Source organism: Ictidomys tridecemlineatus, chromosome 9 (assembly GCF_052094955.1).
Source record: "Ictidomys tridecemlineatus isolate mIctTri1 chromosome 9, mIctTri1.hap1, whole genome shotgun sequence".
Lineage (NCBI taxonomy): Eukaryota > Metazoa > Chordata > Mammalia > Rodentia > Sciuridae > Ictidomys > Ictidomys tridecemlineatus.
The window spans coordinates 61,211,571-61,236,365 of NC_135485.1; the positions used below are offsets into that span (position 1 = coordinate 61,211,571).

General features: G+C 35.1%; 1 protein-coding gene across 2 annotated transcripts; it reads left to right on the plus strand.

The window, feature by feature from the left end:
- Positions 1-430: 430 nt before the first annotated feature.
- On the plus strand, positions 431-23,228 carry Fgf5 (fibroblast growth factor 5). Of its 2 annotated transcripts, XM_005339703.4 has the most exons (3): positions 444-1,523; positions 9,134-9,237; positions 19,798-23,228. In XM_005339703.4, exons 1-3 carry the CDS (start codon positions 1,160-1,162, stop codon positions 20,143-20,145), a joined length of 816 nt encoding a protein of 271 aa, XP_005339760.1. In that variant the 5' UTR covers positions 444-1,159; the 3' UTR covers positions 20,146-23,228. The 2 variants fall into 2 exon arrangements, with proteins under 2 accessions (XP_005339761.1, XP_005339760.1); XM_005339704.3 differs by lacking the exon at positions 9,134-9,237 and having other exon boundaries at positions 431-1,523; positions 19,798-19,954.
- The last annotated feature ends 1,567 nt before the right edge of the window (positions 23,229-24,795 follow it).

The window sequence follows — 24,795 nt, forward strand, 5'->3', positions numbered from 1 at the left end:
ATCCAGCGCGCGCGTCATTAATCATTCATTGGGGTCGGTCCTTCAGTCAATGGCAGCTCTGAGTAAGCTGAAGCGAGCCTTTAGTTAATCCTTCCTGCCAAGGGGATCTTGGGGCGAGAGAGGACAACTGGGCAGCCAGTCACTTGTGTTGGTGCCCAAATCCAATACCCCTACCCTGGGTCTGAGGGCTCGCCCTCGCGCGCGTGTGTAAAAGCACAACTACCCATCAGAACACAGTCCCAGAAGTAAAAACAAATTAAGCATAATGTTCAGCTGCGATCAAGAGTTTGTAACCGGAAAGCAGCTCAAATCCTAGCTTAATGATCCAGGGTGGCTTTTCAAATGCTGAATCAACCCATTCCTTAGCTCTTTAATGAATCAGTAACCAGCATTTTCTCCCAACCGCGCCACACCAAAAGCCTTTCCAAGTTGTGCTGCGAATCCCTGTTGGGTTCCCGCGGAAATCACTTGAAGCTGTCCGAAGGGTCCCCGAGGGAGGGGCAATCTATGGGGGTCTGCTAGGCAAAGGCGAGAAACCTGAAATTCGGGTTGCGGGTAGGCAAGAGTGTCTTGCTGGGACCCGAGTGCGCTAGAGACGTGGAAGAGGACGAAAACCCTTTTCCACGTTTCGACCCTTGGCTCCCGTCGGTGTCCCTGAAGGACTCAACTGCTGGCGCGGAGCTGAATCCTGCGCGGCGTTGGCCCCAGTTGCGGGGGGGGGGGTGCTGTGAGGCGCGTGAGAACTGCTGGGGTTCTCGGCCCTGGTGTGGGCGCACCCAGCGTCCGGGGTGCAGCTTCTCTCAGCCCGGCTTCTCCTCCCACTCACTCTCTCCCATCTCCTCCCTCCTTCAACCCCCCGCCCCCGGGACAGCTAGGCTCCCTCCCCGCACCGGCCAGTGAGTACACAAAGCGGCGGGTGAGGGGAAGCTTCGCAGGCGTGCACAGAGCAGTGAGATCACTGGCGTTATAAATATCCCGGTGCCAGCGCCGAGATCCGCTCCGGTGGCCTCTCTCTCTCCCCCACTCCCTCTCTCTTCCCCGAGGCTATGTCCACCCCGTGCGGCGAGGGGGGCAGCGCCAGAGGCACGCAGCCGCGCGGGGGCTACAGAGCCCAGGAGCAACCCAACAAGATGCACTTAGGACCCCCGCGACTGGAAGAATGAGCTTGTCCTTCCTCTTCCTCCTCTTCCTCAGCCACCTGATCCTCAGCGCTTGGGCTCACGGGGAGAAGCATCTTGCCCCCAAAGGGCAATCCGGACCCGCTGCCACTAATAGGAACCCGGGAGACTCCGGCAGCCGCCAGAGCACTAGTGGCACGACGTCTTCCAGGTCTTTTCCTGCCTCTTCTTCCTCCCCCGCGGCTTCTCTGGGCAACCAAGGAAGCGGCTTGGAGCAGAGCAGTTTCCAGTGGAGCCCCTCGGGGCGCCGGACTGGCAGTCTCTACTGCAGAGTGGGCATTGGTTTTCATCTGCAGATCTACCCGGATGGCAAAGTCAATGGCTCCCACGAAGCCAATATGTTAAGTAAGTTGCTTGATCGCCTACAGCACATGTCCTAGGCAGGCTATGGGAGGTTCCAGAGGGACAGCCAGTATTCTTTGGGCCAAAGGAGCACCTTCTGGAGCCCCATCTCCTGGTACGCAGCTAGTCCTGAGAACAGCCGGGAGGGTTGGGTGTACGTGCATCTACAAGGCACATTCATACGCACTCCTCTCCTGGGCTGGGCATGAGGAATGGCGATTCCTGAGGTGAAGGTTACCCAGAGACGGGTGCCCAGACAGGCACCTTGTTTCCAGGATGCTGGGCCCCCAAGATGATCCTCCGGCCATGCCTTCATAAAATCCCCCCAAATTTCTTACTTTTCCGTGTTAAATTTCTTTTTACTTTCTGCTTATGAACTATGTTGGTATTTTTCATTAGGCATCAAAGTGCATTCCTTTTCCCTGTACATAGCTGAAGTTAATTTTTTTTTACAGGAATCAAATCTAAAAATACTTCCCTTCTCCAACCATAACCATAAATCCCGAATTAATATAGTATATGTTTATATTGCACATATGTATATACATAGGTACTTGTATATGTGCATAGAAATATATATGGAAAGAGTCAGGGGGAGGGCAGAGATTTTGCCTGAAGAAGGCGGCTATCTGGAAAACCGGACACGTTTGGAGAGGGAGATATGATGGACATTGCAAGTATTAACTCCAGTGATGTTTAACAGTTTCGTGTCTTGGGACTGTGACAATATCTCTTTAGAAGTGCGGACATCCTTGGTCTTGAAGGACAAGTAGGAGAAAGTATTTTAAAAGAAACAGAGAGGTTCCATTTGTTGTGGGTATGAATTGTGCAGGATTTTTTTTTAATCAAGTTCTTAATTTTCTTTATAAGTTTTTTTCATTAGCATTCTCTTTCTTCCTTCTTTTTTTTTTTTTAAATCTATTTTTCCCTTCCACTTCATCTGAGTTTCCAGACCATCACAGCCACCCCACGTATTCCCCTCCCTGCTTCTAAGCAACTAAGAGAAGAGGTGATTTGGGGCTGTGCGGGGTAGGGGGGGTGGATTAGAGCAATCCTCTGCGAGGCTTTTCCATGGTTGGTTCCAATCGCTTTTCCAGAAGGGGTTTGTCCAGCAGAAAAATCCATTACCGTGGCCTCTGAGATATGCAGGAAGAGCTGGAAAGTGACCAGGAGATAGCGCTGCCTAGTCACCTGGAGTCAGTCGGTTACTCTCAGGTGTATCTGACTTGTTCTGCCTCAGACCTAAGACCCCACAGGCCAGTAGACTCCTCAGGCTGTGGAGGAGCGCAAGCTTCTCTACCGGGCTGACAATCTGGCAGGGGCCTGTGTAGCAGGATTGGAAGCGCACACATCAGCGGGTGGCTGGTTGAAAAGCCTCCTCCGGTGGGTTTTAGAGGGCCCGGTGTAAAACCTGGAGGTTTACTCCAGGACAGGAGCGGTTCCACGCTTGACTCCTGAGCCTCTTTAATCTTTTGGGGTGGACTCCAGCTGACTGCAGCGCACGTGGTGAGATGTCTGGAGCACCTAGTCCAGAGGGCTCTACCCACACACCCCAGGGAATCCAGCACGCTTCTCAGAGGAGCCTATGTTCATATTTTAGAGATCATTTTACTCTGATCAAATAACTTCCACTTTTGGTGATAAAGGGCACAGTCTGTTGGGGTGAAGAGCAAATTTTCTGAAATTTCAGGGGCAGCCAGAGTTATACCTGTTTTAGTATTTTTATTTATCCTTCTCATTTGGTCCAATTTGACTGTTTCATCAGACACCAGAGCTTATTCTCCACTTCCAGCAATCTTCCCTCCTCTTATTTATTTATTTTTTAAACAGGAAAACTTTCTGTATTCCATTCTTCTTTCAGGTTATCCAGAAAATCAGCATCAACAGGATAATCTTTGTGTGCTTAAGGGAAGACCTCCCCACCCCCCCAAATTAGTAGGCAGTAAGCAATAAATTGGAGCCAAGAAGCTTAAAAAAATGTGTCTAGGGTGGATTTTGGTGTGCTAGGGATCTCTGAGAGTAATATTCATTCCCTAGATAATCACCCTATTCTCCTCAGAGACAAGACAGGAGTCAAAGATTTTTTGCAGTTTAGGCCTTGCTAGTAGAGGAAAGTTGTGGGAAGGGAAATGAGAACAGATCAACAAAGGTAAGAAATCACCACTACCTGTAGTTTCCACGGTATAATTCATTTTAAAATCCATGTCAAAAGTTACCTACAAAAGAGCAGGAATGTTTACTAAACAGTGCCTAAATAAAACTTTAGATAACAATTCCTAATTTATGCCAGTTTTAAACAGTCTTTCACAGTTTTAATCTATATCTTTCATATGACTTAGTTTCATTCACTTATTCATTCATTTATGCGCCCAATATAGTATGCCTACCTCACTAAGCAGGATATTTTGGTTACTTATGTGTAGTTTTGTTTTTATTGTTTTGTTTTGCCTTCCATAGATTCTTCTCACAGAGAAAAGCACAACTTATACATTCATGTCCTAGTGATTGGCTGCTTTGTCATGGCAGGAATGTTAATCCTACTTTGTAAAATTTGCTACCATTGTTCAACTAAGAAAGTATATAGGATGTCTCATGTTTTGTAGAATGGCAGGTAATTTGGAAATTTAAAGTGGGTCTCTGCCCTTACATAGCTGTGAAAGAGAAACAGCATCTTGCTAACTGCTGTTGATCATTTACCTCTTTGAAGGTAGGCACTTGGTGGTTTCCTGATATTTATGTAAACTCAGGTGGTTGGTCCTGAACTATTGTTTAGAACATAGGAAGAAACATTTGTGTAAGTCTCATAAGAGAGACTAAGCTGGGTCAAGGGCATATGGGGTACATCACTTTTCTTTATCATCTAATTCTATTGTCTGTGAGTTGGCAGTGACAGAAAAACATATTCTTTTTGCTATAAACCAGTTACTTCAGAAAAAAGACAAAGTTTTAACATGAAACTTCATTTAACTGATTCTTTTAAATATAATAAGATTTGTTAGATGGAACATATGTTTCACAATTTTCATTTGATAATGAATACTTTTGCAAATTGTAAATATTTCCTAGTTTATCAGAAGCACTCTGTGGTCATAGATTTTGAAACATAATTTCTTTAGGTGTATCAATTAATACAGTCTTAGTTTCTCTTATAAGATGAAAATTCCAAGTTTTGAAGACAGGAAGTGGAATCAAACTTACTGTATAGATACATTATTATAAGGAAATAATGGGAAAAGATGAAGAAAGACAAGACAAATGATAAGATGCAACCATTACACAGAAACACAAGGTTTGCTTTAATTTATATGTTTTCAAATTTAGTTTTAATACAGTGCTTCTGTTGACTTCTCTTAGGTCACTGAAGAATAAGAAATCAATACAGAAAGGAAAAGTTTAAAGCTGGAGCCACACAAAACCAAAGCAATCACATAAAATATGAAAATTATAATAACATATTTTGACTAATTGAACCCTCAATTTTACTGACTTTTAAAAAAAATCTGAATTTACTATCAATTTTGGTGTTATGTAGAGTCATACAAACTAGAGGGTCAGTCAAGCCTAGATAAACCAGAATCTATATTATCTGTGCAGAAAAACTCAAGTAGAGATTTTGTTACAAATTTAATCAATAAAGACTACTCAATTGAATATTTCAAGATTCACATTGATAACTTTGCACAAAATATCTGTTGCTGTAAGGATACAAGTAGAGAAACTTCAGTTTTAAATATTTTTCCTTGGGAATTTTCTGATGGATTGTTGAAAGCTTCTGAATACATGGGTTGAGATACCTAGGTTTTTCTATATTTATTCATCAACTCTAATACTTGTATCTCAATAGAGCACTATTATATTAAAAAATCTATAGAGGACTAAGTTTAAAAACCTATATAGGTGTTTTCTTATTGAAGTAAACTTACTTCTTTAGGAATAACTATCCCTGTAGGTAAGTGGATTAAACTGTGAGCATCACCTGAGAGATACCAAGAAATTCTTGCTTCCTTCAATCTGGATGTCAACCATGAAATTCTACCAAGAGAGACTACCTCCTTCTTGTAAGCATTGCCCTCTTCTTTGAATATACTTAAATAGGAACATCATAGTATAAAAATATAAAATAACACACCATCTACTAGTACTTTAATTGAGATAATTTATATTGAGCATCTCCCCACACCATAGGCGTGGGCTAAAAATCAGAGAAGAGTGAGTACTAAAACATGTGTCCCTCCATGAGCACAAAAGGAGTTCTATCAAAAGAAAAAGAGAGGTAGCCAGTGGTCAAAGAAGAAAATTCAATGTAGCAGACACTCATTGACTATCTATGATCTGTGACACAAGCTTTGTTTCCCACAATTTTGTGTAAGGATAAAGTTTTGGCATCCATAAGTTTCTATCAAATTTATGATCACAAACTCCCAATGACAAGGGTCTGGAAATCACTGAAATATTTTTTTAAAAAAGGTCAATGTTAGAGAAATGTTTCCTGGGATTTACCTACATGTGATTTAATGCAGATGGCTATAAAATATGTAGAATTCTTTAGTAAGTTACTGAGATTTGGCATAGTAAAATAGATAAAATAGGCCTGTGACCTCTTGGGGTAGGGGAGCAAGAATTTAAGGTGTATGTGATGCCTGTAGAATTTGTTCCAGTATTCAAGAAAATAAGGCATTGTAAACTCACTGCTGACATTAATGTGGAAATTATAATCTTAACATGTCCCCAACGTTAGTCCTTAATTACACTGAAATTTAAAAGGTCAAAACCGAAGTTGCCTGTTTGAAAAACAATTCTTTCATCTAATTTCATTTTTTCTCTTTCCTTTCTTCTTCATTATATTGAATAGAATGGTATATGTGAAGGTGAAAATATAATTTTCTTTTTTTAAAATATTATTTTAGTTGTAGATGGAGACAATATCTTTATTTTATTTATTTATTTTTATGTGGTGCTGAGGATTGAACTCAGTGCCCCACACATACGAGGTAAGCGCTCTACCATTGAGCCACAGCCCTCGCCCCTAAATATAATTTTCTTAAAATCATAAAATCTTTCCATTCTTATGTAACACCTCATTTTGTAAGAAAAATAAACTGTGCAATATGTAATAAAATAATAAATTTCACAAATATTGTTTTATCTTCCCCATATTTAAAATTCATTGCATTGAAAAATGTGCATAATATGCATACAGAATGTATTCTGTGTTGAGATACAAGTTAAATGAGTCAAAATGGGTCTTTCTTAAATAATAGAGTATACTAGCTGTCAGAAAGCAATAGTTTACTTAGGCAAAGCAGTAGTATTTTTATTCAGTAAATATTTATAAAGTTCTTTTATCTCAACATCTTTAAAGTTAGGCTTCAAACTCATATTGTACTGAAAATTTTATCTTTAATACTAACATACATTTGTTATTAATATACAATCATTTTGCATTTAACAAACCAGGTAATGTCACAGAGAATGGAATCAAGAACATCTAACACTCCAAAACCTTGAGTAAATTGGGAGAAACACAACCAAGTCTCTTTCTATAGCAACTCCAAATTGTCTCTTTTGTATTTATCACCCTACATATTTGAATTCTCATGTTTTCCCTTTCTTGTTTTATTTGAACATAGTACTCACAAGCAGGTCCCCAACAATAACTAATGCATTAATGATGTTTTTTCATATCATTCTGTAATTCTGATAGAAATAAAACTTTATATGATGTGTTTCAGTTACATTTTAGTAATAATTTTATTAAAACATATTGCATCTCTGTAATTTAACTCTATAAAGTTAAAATACTACTTTTGCACTACATGTTTACTAAAGCAGTGTATATATTTATGTATACTGCTATCCATGTAGTGTATTTACTTTTATCAAGCATTTTCTGTGCTTTGCTACTATTCAATAAATTGACAATGTTTCTAAACCTTTGAGTATGTAGTTCAGTCCAATAGTTTTTATAGAAAAATCTATTATAAATAGATGAAAACATTTTGAAGGAAAGAATGTATGGGAAAAAAGTTTCTTTAATGGTTTCTTTCTAAAAGCAAAAGTACTTCCTTCAAAACAGTTTTGTGTTTTTCTATTTGTATATATTAAAAGAAACACCAATACATCAGCAGCTTCAGTTTTTCTGAGCTGTGTTTTATTTCCTTTGGTCTAAAAATGTTTATAACAAAAACAGTTTTTCAGGTATTCCCTTTTCCTGATGAGCTTTCTAATCAAATATTTTAAAGAAACCAAATTGAATAAATAAGCAGCAGTATTTGTTACAGTTAGAGGTGCTCAGCTTCCAATGTGCAATGTATTTGCTCAATAAATTTTTTTCATATGAATGTGCTTATTTTCCTTCTTGTAAATTCAGTAATTTTACATGTACTTCAAGTACTCCAGAGAAAGACTGCTATTGCAAGAAATCAGGTAAACTTTTCTACTGAGCAGAGTTTTATGGTTATCCTAAATAAATATGTATGCTTGGAACAGTACAGAATGGAGTGTTGAGGTGTTGTTTCCTCTCTTCTTCCTTGCTTCATTCTTTTTTTTTTTTCTTTTCCTTTGTTTTTCTCTAGGATAGATCTTTTTCTAGCTCTAGTGGACTACATCATTTCAGTCTTTTTTGTTTCTCTGCAATTTGATGTAGGTAACCAATAAAAACATTATGTTTTTCTCATCTCTGTAATACATTATATGAGAGTTTATGATAAACAGGTAGCCTTTTCAATTGTATGCAGATTATAGGTTTCCTCTTTTTAAAATACTCTGTGAACTGTGATGAGCAATTCTTTTGACTCAGTGAGTGTGGACTTAGAAAGTATTGTAGCAGAGAGAGTGACATTGACTTGATAATGCTAGATATGAAATACAAAATATAAATAATAATGTAATAAAATATCTCATTAATTTTTTTCAGGAAATGATTCAAGTACAAGATGTTTAAAAACATAGTCCATAAAACATGTGTTAAGCCAATGTTATTCATAAAGTTTTAAGTATCTTGTTATGTGTAGTCTTTAAATGAGCTACTTGCTAAATAATTGAATACTGTATATATTTATTTACACTCAAATTGTGATGATCAGAGAAGAAGGATTTATTTTTTATAAATATTGTTTTCCAGGCTTTCCAATGATTTATATTAATTTTGAGAGCACTTTATGACTTTAATGTTAAAAATAGCATGTTATCTTTGATGGAAAAATAATGAATGGGAATTATTTTTAAAAATATTTACCAAATGTGCCTTCCTGATTCTTTTAGAATCTTAAAAGATTCTATTGCCAAACATAGTCTATTAAAAGCAGTTTTCATTTGAAAAAATAAAAGGATTACTGATGATGCAAAATCAGATTTTTTGAATCTTGAAATTAGTTATTTAAACAAATACTTGACTGATAGCTGTTTTTTCCATATTTTTATTGGTGCATGATAATCATAAACTAGCTGCTTTTTTCAACAAAGTGAATGTCACAAAAATAAGAATGTTAAATACTAAATTCTTTTTTTTAACAACAGTAATAAAGAATGGCAAGAATCTATGTAGAAATTTAATTCTTCACAATGATATATAGAAGAGTCTGTGTTTTATTTTGGGATTTCTGTCATCCTAGGTATTTTGGAAATATTTGCTGTGTCTCAGGGGATTGTAGGAATACGAGGAGTTTTCAGCAACAAATTTTTAGCGATGTCAAAAAAAGGAAAACTCCATGCAAGTGTAAGTAGAACCACTTTATACTTGTTCAAGGTGTTATGGAGATTTTACATTTGTAACAAAGAATCAATTGATCTTCCAAATTGGTAGAAAAGACAAATGCCTTGCTTAGAGAATTTGTTTTTGGTAAAATTATACGTACATAAAACCAAGAGAATTCTATGTGGGTCTCTAAGCATTTACTATTTTTTTGACTTGAAAAGGTATTAGAGTCTATAAAAAGTTTTCAAGGTGAATGTATTTGGGAATAACTTTTTCAAAGTGGTTGCCATCTTTTATTTCTTAGAAGGGCCCAAATGTGGAGCAGTATTACAATACTGCACAACATTTAAAATTTTCATGTTTGTGGAGATGGTATATGTTCAGTAAATGAATTTCTTGTTTAATTTTAAAAACTATTTACAATGTTAAAAAATCGAATCTAAGTAGCATAACATATTTTCACATTAACAAGTAGGAAGGGAAGAAGCCGGTAATAAGAAGTCTTTAAACTTCCATGAAAATTTTTTATTTGATGAATTTGAGGAGTTTTTCCCCTGTATTTTGTCACATCAAATATAATGACTTCTTAATGCTGTAAAGACTAAATTTGCACTTTAAAAATTGCTTCACATCACTTACAAGGTTTGGCATCAATTTATAAATTATTTATTTTTTTGCTTTGTTATTAAAACACCCTTCACATGGGAAATATTAAAACATTTTAAAGGTAATAAAATACATGTAGCTTAGCTTTCCCACTCTGATTCTGTTTATTTATATTACTATGTACACATGGCACTTAAAAATGATTTATGTTTTCTCTGTGGTATACTAACTTTCTTCACATTAAATAATTTAAAGAATTATTCTTTGAAATTAGTTCTTTAGCTTATATTCTTTTTAATTCTTAATAAATGAATTGTTGAAATATTACCTTTCCTATTTTCAAAGTGTATGGAATTTTAGTTGAATGCAGCTAATTGAAAGTTACTATTTATTATTTTTATGTTATGTAGACTTTTGAGAGTTGCACTTTGTTAAATGTGTAAGACCTTTATAATTTTTCTTTCCTTTAGATAAAGATGATTTGTTAACAATTTTGAAGGATTCTCTAGAGTTGGAGCAATTTCTATAGTCACTCCAGGATTAAATGAGATAATACATATAAAGTACTTAGAACAGTGTTTGTATATTGGTATTATTGTGTTGAATAAACACTACCTATTAGTATATGTAATAAAATAAAAGTAGTATAAATATAATAAACTACTAGAATCTCAGTTTATTAAGATACATAGAAAACCCCTTTGTTTCAAACTTTTTAATAATTAATTGCAAGAATTATAAAATTATTTGCCTATTTTATATTCTGAACTCATTATTATGCTCTAGCAAGCTATAATATAGTATTTATAAAATAATTGTTCTGATGGAGCAATTAAAAATCTTTGATTTTTTTATTTATGTATTTTAAGGGACAAAGTTCTGCATTACTGTGGAAAAAGACAAACATTTCATTTTATTAAAAAATAACATTTGATTTTTAAAAATCCACATACAGATTTTGAAAATAATGATTAAATGCCTCAGGACAGAGTAACTTTTCCCCAGACTACTTTAAGGTTGTAAAAGATTGAAACACCTTCAAAATCTAAGCATCAGAATAATAAATGATGTTCATAAGGAAATTTTCTCTCATTGGTTTGTTGGTTATGCATGAAAATTTTAACTTTGAAAATATTCTGATTTATGCACATTTATACATACAGAAAATAGATTCAACTTGGACCAGCTTAAGGATAATTGCCACAGAAAGCAAAGTATTATAAATGGATGCCAATTAGAAAGGTCAAACTGAGAGGTTAGGATACATGATTCCTCTGTCAAATGCAAGTAACAAATTTCTAGAAATTTGACCCAAATGTCTAAGGATGACTGGTGGAAATAATGCAGATAATGCAAAAACAGCATCTGTTATTCTTTTTCATCTTGGCAGGCTAAAGTTATTTCATGGAATTATGACTTTTAAACAGTACAAAGCAAGTCTTGCTCTTGTCACTCACTGAAGCTCTTTGATATAAAAGTCATTCTGATGACTTTGAGCTGAATTGTAGATAAAAAAATTAAGCCCTGTGATTATGTGGATTCTTTTAAAACCAATTGTTCAATCCCACTTTCTCTTATCTGAGCTTTTATTAGCACTTTCTCTCTATATGGAAACCTAATTAAATTATAAAGTGATTTATTTTTAAAGAAGTTGAATTCAGAAATAGCATTAATCCTAGCAATTATCACTTTTATGCCCAGCTTTCCTGTTTTCAGCTTCTAGGTAAACATGTTTTAAAAATTGTTTTCATAACTTAAATATGATTATTTGATGGAGTTTTGATTTTTATGAAATCACACCATCATCCTAAAGGCCAACAACTCATACTTTTAGGATTAGAAGTATAATTTGTGAGTTACTTTAAACTAATAATTATGCAGAAGTATTTTAAGAGTTACCTTTAAATTTCTATCCACAAAGTAAATGTAGAGAATAAGTGTAGAAATGTAAAATATTCATTTAATCCTGGGGAAAGTAGTCGCCCACTGCACTGGGAAATATTCATGGATAGTTGTAGGTTTTCAACTTGGTTTTTATAGTAACAATCAGAGTATTAAAAATTAGTTACCAGGCAGGGATAATGGACTTTCAGAGTCCTGTAAAAGCTCTTTCACTCACATTATCTCATTAGATAATGAGGTGAGGAAAGAACCTGAGATGTTAAATTATTTTCCTAAGGTCACACAGTTAACATGTTATTGAACCAGAACTATATCCTCTTACAAAGTTCTGTCTCTTTTTAAAACACTGTAGTGCTTGGAATATAAAAGTTAGCTTGAAATAAGACATGGCATTTTGGAACCAATTGCATTGTTTTCATGTATTTACAAGGATTAGTAAGTGCATGGCTTAATAAAATTTTCACATAACCTTAACAAATGAATACTATGGCATATCCTTGGAATATTTATAGTATTTTTAAAATACCTAAACAAGTGAATAATTTTGGATATGTAAAGTTGCACATTTCCTTCTAGCTCTCTCTCTTTCTGATTCCAAACACTTTTATTGTACTGACTCCCCTCCATCCCTGCCCCCTTTACATCTCTCTTCCAGAGAGGAAGAGATGTGTCTGCCACAGAACGTATTAGAGACTTTTACAAATGTCGGTTATCCAATGTGATGATGTGTGGCTTAGAGGAACCCTCTCAGTTTGAACTTTCAAAACAGAAAAGATCAGTTTTGTCCACAGAAATCTTTTTGTAAGTGCTTCATCTATCATCAGTGGACCCAAAGATGTCCAATTGAAATAGCCCAGAGTGAGTAGATTTAGGCAACATGGATGCGGATTTCATTTTTATGCTGAGTTTTTAAATTCTGTAAGAGAAATTTCATTTGAACTTTAGTTGTTGTAAATACGCTGGGCTCGCTGTTCTTTCGAGTCTCTCATTCACATCTAACTTTCCTTAAAACTTTTGGTTTACTCTAAATATACAACACAGTCAAATTCCTACCATGCAGGTTTTTTCAGCATTCTTTACAAGATGAAGGTGTATGGTCTTCACCTTGTCAAAATGCGTCAGGAGTCATGGCGAGTAGGAGGAGATAATTGCTTCCCAGAGAGCCATGAGTGTTAGTCAGAGCCATCGCTGTGGCCTCTGCTCTTTTTCTCAATACTTTCCTATGCTGAGGCACTTTCTGAGTCTGAGTGTCATTCTCTGTTTCTGCTCTCCCTCAGGTTTGGGATATTTACCGAAAGACCCCTTAGAGAGTCTTTCTAGATTCTTCTGAGAATGTGGTTAGATCACCAAGGCTGAACCCTGCTCCACTCTTACTGTGTCCTTGTGCTTATTCTTTCTGTTGTTGGCTTTATCAACCAATAATGGTAGGAAAACTACAGTAGCAATCTACAGGATGATTAAGTGAAATGAGATAATACATATAGAACGCTGAGAGTAGTGCTGGACAAGTGTTCAGGGCTTAAAAGTTTAAACGGATCTTCCTGGCAGCTGGTGGACGATCTTCAGTCTCTTTCTTTCGGATTTTGAGGTCAGTTATTTAGAGAAGACCCCAGTCCTATTTGTCATGGAAGTTATTCCCCTTGTATCTAGACTTTTTGTGCATACAGTGAATCCTTATCTATCTACTGAGTTTTCCTTTTTCCAAGGAACCTAATTTGAAACCAAATTCCCAAGTTTCTGCTCTTAAAAGGTGAGGATTTCCTAGGGTCATAATCTTGTAATTCTTAGTGTCCATCTTTTCTCCCTCCCCCCCCACCCCGGCCCCTGCCAAAATGAAATCCTATGAAAGGTGGTTATTATGTATTCTTTAGCATTTTCGTAAATTATGTGTGATAGCTCACTGTCTATTGGGGGAAAACATGTCAGTTTATTTTAAAGATCCAGAGAGAAGCATGTGTTGGAATTATTTTTGTTTCGTAGGGTTTTAGGGGATCATGTTTGGAAGGAAAGCTAATTGCAGAGTTTACGAAAGAGGCATGGAATGTATGCTTGATCAGCCCTGAGCAAGGACTAGAACATCCTCCTTTCCTGGTTTCAGAGGGTGCCAGCTGGCTTGCTAGGATGAGAATCTGGGCTGGACTTCCTGTGCTGGGGGCAGAGTGAGGAGGAGTCAGCAGCCCCTAAAGTTGGGCACATTCACTGGAAGGGGAAATGGAGGCTTGAGCAATACTTATCTTCATCCTTAAAAAAAATAACCTAATAAGCTTCTCTCTTCCAGTCAAGACCATGAGCTTTATCAAGACCTTTGCCTATGGGCTGGGGTTGTAGCTCAGTGATAGAACACTTGTCTCACATGGATGAGGCACTGGGTTTGACCCTCAGCAACACATAAAATAAATAAACTAAAAAAATAAAGATATTGTGTCCATCTACAACTAAATGTGGGTATATACATATATACACATATGTGTGTGTGTGTGTGTGTGTGTGTGTGTGTGTGTGTGTGTGTGTGTGTATCTTCGCTTCCTTTAAATTTGCCCTGTGTAAGTCTGGGAGACAGCCTACTTTACTGAGGAAGTTTGCCTAAAGCAAGGGATGGTGTTACATTTCTCTGATGGTTTGGGAAATGGCACTTGTTATTTATCATTGATTTAACATGAAACAACTTCAGAGCCAATAAGATCCCATAAAAGCTGGGGTGACAACCTTGGTTTGAATAGTGTTATAGAAAGAGGTTTAGTCTAGGAATTAAAAGATAAAACCTAATTCACAGGCCCAATCTGGCACTGGATAAATGTGGACTTTAAGTGAACTGTTTTCTGTGATTGACAATCACATAATAGTATTTTAATAGTCATGAATTATTAGAAGAGGTAAGTAATATAGGTAAGCCGTGATACACACAGTAGCCTTCAATAGCCCGGGTTTTATAGAGCTATTAAAGACATCAGAAAGAAAGGTCCCATCTTCTACCATGTTTCTTTTGATGTGGTTCCTACCTCACCTGCATCAAAATCAGCTGGGATGCTGGTTGACCATAAAAGCCCAGGTTCTCACCTCACACTTACTAAAACATAGTCTCTGGAGATAACTCATAGGATCTGCATTTTGAACTGGATTCTTTAGTAATTTTAGTAATTCATGAAGTTCAGAAGAAAGATCCTGTGGTTGGTATTCCTCATTGTATTACTATGTTGGTTGTGATTAAAACCAGGTCTACATTTCTTTGGCAGTCTAATAGGAAGAACTGAGATATAGAATGGGTAGATGTCTAATGTCAAGCAGGAATTATGACCATGCTCTGGAGATATCATGGTAGGATAGGGCTACAACTGACCCATGTGGGGCTTAGGTGGTAAAGAGTAAAAAGCAGCCCTGAGGGTGCAAAACCCTCAGAGAAAAACCATACAAAATGGAGTGGGCTTTGGGTACCTGTTCAGGGCAACCTCATTGGTGGGGTTAGGGATAGAAATCAAGGAACAATGAATGTAAATATAAAAACCAGAACTAGTAATGCATGCTGCAAGAAAACTTTGCTTAGAGAACAATGATCATTTTTATTGCACTCTATAATAACATTTGAATTGGTGAATGATGTTAGTTCATAACACTTTAATTATTTAGATTTAGCTGATTATTTCTTCATTTTGTAAGTTCTTTGAAGAGAAAGAGGCAAATCAAAAGAAAAAAATAGTGAAATAGTAAACTTCACAGTCTATGATTTATACAGGCATTAATGCAAATTCACTCCTATCTCCATATCACTTTCATATACTTCCTGTTTACTTCTATAGTTGCACATAAATAAGAATTGGCATTTGCAGAGCCTCAATTCATTCATTGTAAGATTCTCAATCATCATAGAACATGGTATTTACTAAGGAACAAAACTATGTTAAGGCTTTAGGGAGTTTTTTTAAAACAATGTTGTTATAGAGAGATTTTCTACTTGGATTAATTGATCCTCTGTTTAATTCCAATTTTGTAGAACTAGTCTTTTCTGAAATATCCTAGGTAATCTTAAATTTTGCTTTCTTTAAAATGAATTTGAACTTTTAAAAAACATTAATTGTTTAAAATATGTTCTTCACTGTGAAGAGATAAGTAGAATTAAGAAAGTGATTCTTAGTTTGGACACAGTGGTACATGACTGTAATCCCAGAGGTGGAGGCCAGAGGATCACAAATTTGAGGCCAGCTTTAGCAACAGTGTGATCCTGTGTCAAAGTAAAAATAAGAAAGGGCTGGAGATGTAGGTAGAGCACTCCTGGGGGTTCAATCCCCAGTAGCACCAAAAGAAAAAAGAAAAAAAGAAAAGGAAAAGACAATATCTTCTGATGAAAAAGTTCTTGTTTCCCTTAGCAGTGTGATTCCCTACCTTGAAGTAATTTGGTTATTCCAGGAAATATAGTTTAATGTGTTTAAGTTTTATTTGTTTTGATAATTTGGAGTACAGGAAACTACCTAAAATTCATTGATTTCAACATTTTGTTTTAATTTTATAAGCATGGCTTGTTGAAGGTAATTTGAGAGATGAAGGAAAAATTAAAGACAAAATACAGATCATTTAAATCATCAAAGAACCTGGGAAGGACCATACCTCTATAAAGATAGAAACCACCGTAGTGCTTAGGTGTTACATAGTCAATAAATATCTATTATATTTATTATTAAAACTTATTCAAATTATATTTGAAATAAAGCTAGTTTTTTTTTAAAATAAACATTCTAATGATTGTTTCTGTTATAGTGGCCGATTGTAGTAGGGCAGTAAAATGATGGGAGTTGTGGTTTCAGTAGCTTATTTGAAATTTGATCACCTCCTTACTTTACATCTTAACTACAGAAAAAGTCTGTATGTCATCCTTATTTTTCTATGGAAATAATGCATCTCTATTATTTTAAAGTGTATGGTTTATTAAAGAAATTTATAAAAGTCAAAGGACAATTTAAATATGAGAAGTAGCCTGGAAATTTTATTATGCAAAATTATCTAGTGGTAAATGTATATATTTTAATACTTACACCTAATACCTATGCTTCTTGGTGACTCTTTGCAATAAAGATGCTCCCGGCATGACATTACATGCAAAGATGTACTGCTGAGGGTCACAATCTTATTGGAGCAAGACTGCAAATGCTGACAAGAACAGTCAATCCTTCAAGAAGAAACTAGATCTCCTGGTGAAAAAAAAAATAGCTGAAGTAGTTTTCTCAAATGGTTCTGTTCTGTCAGAGCTGGAAGACTTTTTCAGACAAAACATTAAGTTAGAAGCCAATTAAGAAAGCCAAAACAGTCTGACTGCTTTACTCTTGTTTTCATGTAGGCTTTGGGGTGCCTGAGGGGCTGTGAGTGTGGGGTCCTTAGCACTCTGAATATATCTCTACTCTGTGGGACAATTAGATAACCCTTGAAAAATTGATAGTCTGACCAGCCACCTCCTAAAAAGGCTCCTTCTAAGAAAGAACTTAAAAATAACAATCTTGAGGAAAAAAGGAGAATATTTTTTAGATAGAGCAATTTTAATGGGTGGGGTAGCTAAATTTTTCACTATTCTGAGACATTTTAAGATGGAATTGACATTTTTTGAAAATATGTGATGGTGTGTGTGTGTGTGTGTGTGTGTGTGTGTGTGTGTGTGTGACCATCAGCCACATTAACTGAAAAATCACATGTTCTTTAACATAAGGATAAACAAGGTTAAATAATGTAATACCTTAAAAAAATCTGTCAACATTGGATAAAGCAATTACTGTTATTTTTATAAAACAGAGGTAAAAGGCAGGTCAAGTTATAATGTTGTATATATGCATAGTACATAATATAATGCATTATCTATACATATTCAAAAAAGTTATACGCTATCTTTTAAGAAAAACTCTCCACCTCCATCCCTTTAACCACTAAGCTATGGGCCCAGCCCTTGTTCTCTTTTTAATGAAATGCTCTTCGCCTTTCTAAAATGCTTGTCCTGTTATGGAGCCAGAAATATTCCAGATGGCTACAATTTTTATTTTAAAATAAAACTTTAAGATTATCTAATTAAATGGAAGAGACGTTTTAAGAGCTAAGCAGCAGCTATAGACAGATACATATATTTAACTTGTAAGAAGATCTTTTAAATAAAAAATGAGAACAATAACTATGATTTCTAAAGTGACATCATCATTGCACTCTTGGCCTAGGCATAGGCTAGTGTGTTGTAAGGCAGAAAGAGAGAAATGCCACACATTGAGGTGGTTCTTTTAACACACCTGCTCCTAGCCTGCTGGAGATCAAATCCAGGACGTCCACCAGAAGACTTGGGGAAGACCTAGGTATATAGCTTCATAGACCCGAAATAAGGAGCTGTATTGCACTTAAATGTAAATAACTCTGGTGAAGTATTGTACATAAGATAAATGTGCTGTTGTAAATGCTCTGATCCAGGTTGTCTTCTGTAATTGTCAGTACAAGTCCAAAAATCCATGGGTACTTCAACGGTGTGTCTAGTAAATTGCTTTGCATTATCCGGACTTTTGGGTTATGGTGTTATAATCTACATTGCAAAGTTTGACATTACTAGAAAAAGCAAGAGCAAAGGACACTTTTATTCCAGCATAAAACATCTTGCCTGAAATAGAAATGCACGGCTTTTAGTGTTTTTATATATGGAGGACAAAATATTTGGTATTTCTAACCCCAGTATTCTATGCCATGGAGCTCCATGAACCATAAAATGTAGGAATTCAGACTGGTAGACACACTCTTAATTCCTTGAAGGTTATGGACTCTTGAGTTTGATGAAAGGTAAAGATCCCTTTCCTACTAAAATATTTCTATTTTCACAGTAACCCTGTGGGGTAAGGCTTATGGACAAGGGACCTAAGGCTAAGAGTTCCAGTGGCAGAATTGGTATTTGGTAGCATGTCTGGCCCTACGCTCACACTCCTTCCCCTACCATACTCCTTCCAACCCTAGTTCAGCAAACCAGGCCCTTTCTGATCTGATATTGATCTACTTTGTCAGCCTTGTCTGTTGTTTTTTCCCTCATGCCTCCCACAGGAAAGTCACACCAAACTGCTTAATAGGTATTCAAACTGTGACGCTGACCCTTGAACATACTGTTCCTGCTCCCGGGAAATTCTTTCTCATTTCACCTGCCTCCGTGACATCAGCTCAAATGTCAGCTTTTCAGGAAGACTTTCTGCCCTCTTCCCTTCACCTCTGCCCTCTTAGATGCCTTTCCTCTAAGTTGTCATTGTAACCTCTGAAGACTTTCTACTCATAATTCCACTTATTAAGCTGCACCATGATGATGTCTGTCTGTTTGCTTTTCCACTATTGTGTGAACATTTCAAGGTCAGTGTGTGTGTGTGTGTGTGTGTGTGTGTGTGTGTGTGTGTGTGTGTGTAAGATATGGCTAAGGTGTTAATACTGACTCCAGTATGTTTTTCTTTCTACACTCTCTTGTATCACATGTTTAAAGCTATATTTTTCCAAAAGATCTCTTAACACATGCAATATTAATAGGGCCATATGCTACTCCTCTCTCAGCAGCATGAATTACACTGATAACATTGAAAATGGATGCTTGTTTCAAAGGAACAGTTTGACCCCATTTCTCCAAACACAAATTTATGTTTTACTAGGCAATTGTTTCTTAGTAGTATAGTTCTATTTATTTTCTTGGTGACCTAGAGGGGGGAAAATCCTATCTACAGATTTTTATCTATATGATTTAAAAAAAATCAACTATAAATGTCCAAGTTTTATTTAAATAGTAACAATGTTTTAATGTATTGGGAGTTTTTAATGTTTAAATGAGGAGTTCAAATTATCATTAGAATACATATATTAACATTGTGTCACCAAGTACATTGTTACAAAGATGAATAAAGAAGAAATATGTAAATAAAAGCAGGAATTTTAAAGCAACTTAAAAAGAAGCAAATATGTTTTTATAAAAGGGAATAAAGTAGGAGAGCGAGGGATCAATAGAATTCTTGGTTTTTCTTTTTTGGTATGAGACATCATATTTCATTACATGCTGAAAATATTACAAGTTAAATTTTCTCTTTTTCCCCCATTTAGGCCAAATTTACAGATGACTGCAAGTTCAGGGAGCGATTTCAAGAAAACAGCTATAATACCTATGCTTCGGCAACCCACAGAACTGAAAGGACAGGGCGGGAGTGGTACGTGGCCCTGAATAAACGAGGGAAAGCTAAACGGGGTTGCAGTCCTCGGGTCAAACCCCAACACATCTCCACCCACTTTCTACCAAGATTCAAGCAGTCTGAGCAGCCGGAACTTTCTTTCACTGTTACTGTTCCTGAAAAGAAAAAGCCACCTACCCCTGTCAAGCCAAAGGTTCCACTCTCTACACCTCGCAAAAGTCCCAATACAGTGAAATACAGACTCAAGTTTCGCTTTGGATAACTCTGATCTAGGCCTTGCCAGAAAGCATTCTTTTCCCTCAGGAGATTCTACAGGTGTCTTTGGAGCTCTGGAGAAAAATCTTCAGTCACAGCTTCGGCTGGACTCACTCTGTATGAAAAGTCAGGTCATTTGTTTCAGTTTGAAGCAAAAAACGTTTTTTTGATAGGAATGGAACTGGAATTCTTTGTACTTGTAGGAGGAGCACAGCACTTCCGTTCAGAAAGCCTTTTGCTTTATACTTAGGGGATATTTAGAATTCCACATTTTCAGAAAGTCAAATAGCCTGGACTATGTATTTTTCTGACTTTTACAGCTCAACCTGAAAGAACATACATGATACATTTTTTTATTTTTGGTTTCCAAAGAATATTTTGATGCAGATAAAATATTTTATTAACTTTTATTTTTGTTTTTTTAAATTACCTCTGCATTGTTCATATTTTCTTACTTTTGTTATTTTAACTAATATGACATAAGCAATCGTTTTAATACTGTTTATGAATTATAAATGTGTTTAGAGCTTATTTGTAACGTGGATTTCTTTTGCAATTTTCTATTCACTGCACTATTTTTATTTTATTTTTATTTTTTAGCCATACCTCAGTTAATGTAAATTTAGTTTGACGTTTTAAAATGTTTAAATTCTCTTCCACAGCGTCAAAGGCTCAGCTTGGATTTGTGTGTATGCGTGTGTAAATTTATGACATTATGTGAAAACCTACCCCTTTAACGGCTGGTTAGAAATTAAGGAGGAAAAAAAAAGAGTATTTTAATGAAACTAACAGTTGTAGGTAAGGAAAAGAATTAGAGGTAAAAGTACTCTAAGTTTGTAGCATTTATTGAGATCTAATTCTGTCTTGCCTTTGCTTCTCCTGTTATCTTACCCCCTGCCCTCATTCTGGAACAGCTGAAGGAATACATTTTATTCTGTCCATCAAGCATTCACTATGAAATCGGAGTGCTTAAAAATACTTCTGTGACCCTCTGCAATGCTTGTTGTATAGATCCACAGGGAGTAACCACTTAGAGGGAAACGATGGAGAACTGAAGGAGATGAATCGCTGAACAGTTATCCATGTCAAGTCTGGTTGTCAAAAAATGTTCTTATTATTCAGTCAAACATGCTTTGAGCTTCGTATCCTAAAAGTAACCATTCCAGTGAATATATCTGCCATTTTACAAGGAAATTTTATGATACATATATATATAGATAGATATAGTATGTATATCTATCTATCTATATATATATCTGACATACATATATAGATACATATACATTATATGTATATATATATATATATATATATATCTGATATAAATAGATATTTAATCTCATCTTGTGATATGGGAGACCTGGGAATTTGATGAGTTGAAATGGCACTTCATTCTCAACCCAAATACTGAATGCTGAACATAAATCGCAGAAAATACAACTCATGAAATTTATTTTCTTGGATAATCATTTTTATTGAGTTCTATAATATACAAATGTTCATCTTACATTTGGAAATGTTGTAATAAAAAAAGCATAGCTAATGGTTAGAAACATGTCTTTCACAGTAAGAGCCAAATAGTTCATAGAAAGTTGGTAGTGTGCACTGAAGTATGTTTACAGAATATTGATAAGACTGGGGGTATAGTTAGTGATAGAGTGCTTGCTTGCCTACCATTAACAAGACCTTGGGTTTGTTTCCCAGTATGCACATCATAATCATAATAATGTTAAATTTATTTTCCTAAAACAAAGTTCAGCTTATTATGGTGCATAAATAGGGTGATTACCAATATTGAGTTTAGTACCATACACACAGATTGCCTTATTTATGTGTATATTATAGGTAGTATATGAAAATCTATCCATGAATTAAAACATCATGCATGCACTTTTACATATACTTTTAATCACTTATTATAAAGCCAACAATCTGTTTATTGCTCCTTGTTTTAATGCATGATTTTTTAAAATAGAAAATGAATGAAATGCTACAAAAGTTTTAATTAGTTTAGACTTTAGAATACCCCTAAGTTAAATAATGTTTTGCAAATAAAGATATGCCCAACTGCTTTTCAAGTGGCATATCATCTTAGGCATGCAATATAAAGCTATAAATACTATTCTAGTTTATTTTATTCTGTGGTTAAATTTTGTACACTGAATATCAAATTCTTACTTAGGATGCATGGAGAATTTAGGTTGTAAAACAGGAGACTTGTAAACATGTTTAAATGAGCAAGGAAAAGATAATTATAATGATGATTAACAGCAAACTAAATTAAACTAATGCATGCATAAGGCTAAATGATACTCACAGTTTACATTAAGTTAAAAAATATTAGCTTATCTGGTCCTCCTTGTTTGATTTGATTAGCATCTGAGGGTTAAAATAGGCTACCAAATATATATTATGCAAGTGAGGACTAATTAATTTCAAAATTTAAAGCCAGACTAAAGTTTAAAAAAATAAATTACACTTAAGTTTACTGGTCATATGCAATTATATTTAATTAATACTCAGTGAAGCATAAAGTCACCTAAATTAATTAATTAAATGAACTCATGCACAGGTAGCATGTACAAATATAACGCCTTACATAACTTTCTAAAAGTTCATGGTTATGTGGTTTTGATGATTTTTAAGTAACTAGATCTAACCAAACTCAAATAAAGTTTTAGTCAATATGTTAATATAAAAATATCAATGAATTTTACACTAATATTTAAGAACCTAATTTGTTTCAAAGACAGATGACAAACATTTTCAGACTGATATTTCAGATTTATTAATTATTTTATATATAATTTTTAATTTAAGATGTTCTTTATCAGGAACATCTATAGAGATAAACAGAGGTTTCCAATGTAAGAACACTGTGGATTTTACTTTCTTCTAAAGTAACTAATTTGTGAGTATGGTATATATAAAATTATCTGAGTTCTTTTAGCTTAGTTATAGTAATCTAGCAGTTTGATCTAAAAAGGAATACAGGCCAAAGTTATTTCCACATGCTATGTGTGTATATAAATATATATTAATAAATATATAAATGTATACACTATGTTAAATAAACATATAAGATAAGTATGTATATGTTTATATATGTATGTATATATTTATAAAACATAACTTATTGCCAGATAATGTATATGTATATAAAGGTATATATACATATATATTATAAATACATTTATTAAACACCATAAATCACATAGGTAAATCTACCATAAAATTGATTTTAAAAGACAAAACTTAATGATTTTCTTACCATTAATATTTCTCTTTTTTTTAAAGAGAGAGAGAGAGAGAAAGAGAATTTTTTAATATTTATTTTTTAGTTTTCGGTGGACACAACATCTTTATTTTATTTTTATGTGGTGCTGAGGATCAAACCCAGCGCCCCGTGCATGCCAGGTGAGCATGCTACCACTTGACCCACATCACCAGCCCACCATTAATATTTCTACCTTTCAAAAGGAGGAAAAGACAAAGCCACGACTTTAATAATAAAATGAAAGTATGGCTCTGACCAAAAACTCAAATTCTGGCACGATTTTTATAGTTGCAACAAATTGTCTATAGGCTAATTTTAATAATAAAAAGAATGCTGTAGACATAGCTGCAATAGGAAGCAAATAAAAATGACTTATCAATGGAATTATAGACCTCCTTTAAGATTTACTTGCAGCATCTAAATTCTTATCATGTAAAATTTTTTAAAATTTATTTATTTTTATTAGTTGTTCAAAACATTACAAAGCTCATGATATATCATCTTTCATACATTTGACTCAATTGGGTTATGAACTCCCATTTTTACCCCAAATACAAATTGCAGAATCACATCGGTTACACACTCACATTTTTACATAATGGCATATTAGTGACTGTTGTATTCTGCTATTGATTTTGAAGTCAATGATTTTTTAAAACAAGTTTTAAAACACAGGAACTTTTAGATAAATGAATATTGCTCATTTATTTCAGTTGTACTGGCCAGTTTCTGAAATAAGGTTTTCATGTGATGAATCATTCACAGAGAAAAAAGTTACCTTATTTGTCACACTCTTTGTTCTGTTTGAAAGTCTCAGGAGAGAGAAGCCATCAAAGTCAGTAGAGGCCTTTCACAACCAAGAATCACACAAAGCATGAGATCAGTCAAGTGAGCTATGAGTCATCAAACAGCATTTAAGCAATTTTAAGTTTAAAAAATGCATATGTATCTTAGTTAGAAATCAAGGGCTCATATATTTTTAATTTAATAAATTATATATATATTTTCTGTCTTGACTCTGCCATAGATATCACAAGTCACTCTCTAGCCCTAATTTTGGACTCTATCATTTGATCTCTAGCATCATTTCCAGTTTTACCATCAGTTATTGAGTTTTAATATATTGACAGTTATTAATGTCCAAAATAGGGACAAGGTTCTTCCCCAGATGAAACTAATATTCTATGTCCAGATGAAACCGGACAACCACATGAAATAAACTTCCAATGAGTAATACAGGTATTTTAAAAAGATGTTTGTCTTAGTTAGAATGACAACAGGATCAGAGCCGGGATACAGCTCAGTGGTTGAGCATTTACTTAGCACAATGTGCGGACTTGATCCCCAGCAAAGAAATAAATGAGTAAGTGTAAGGTTGGA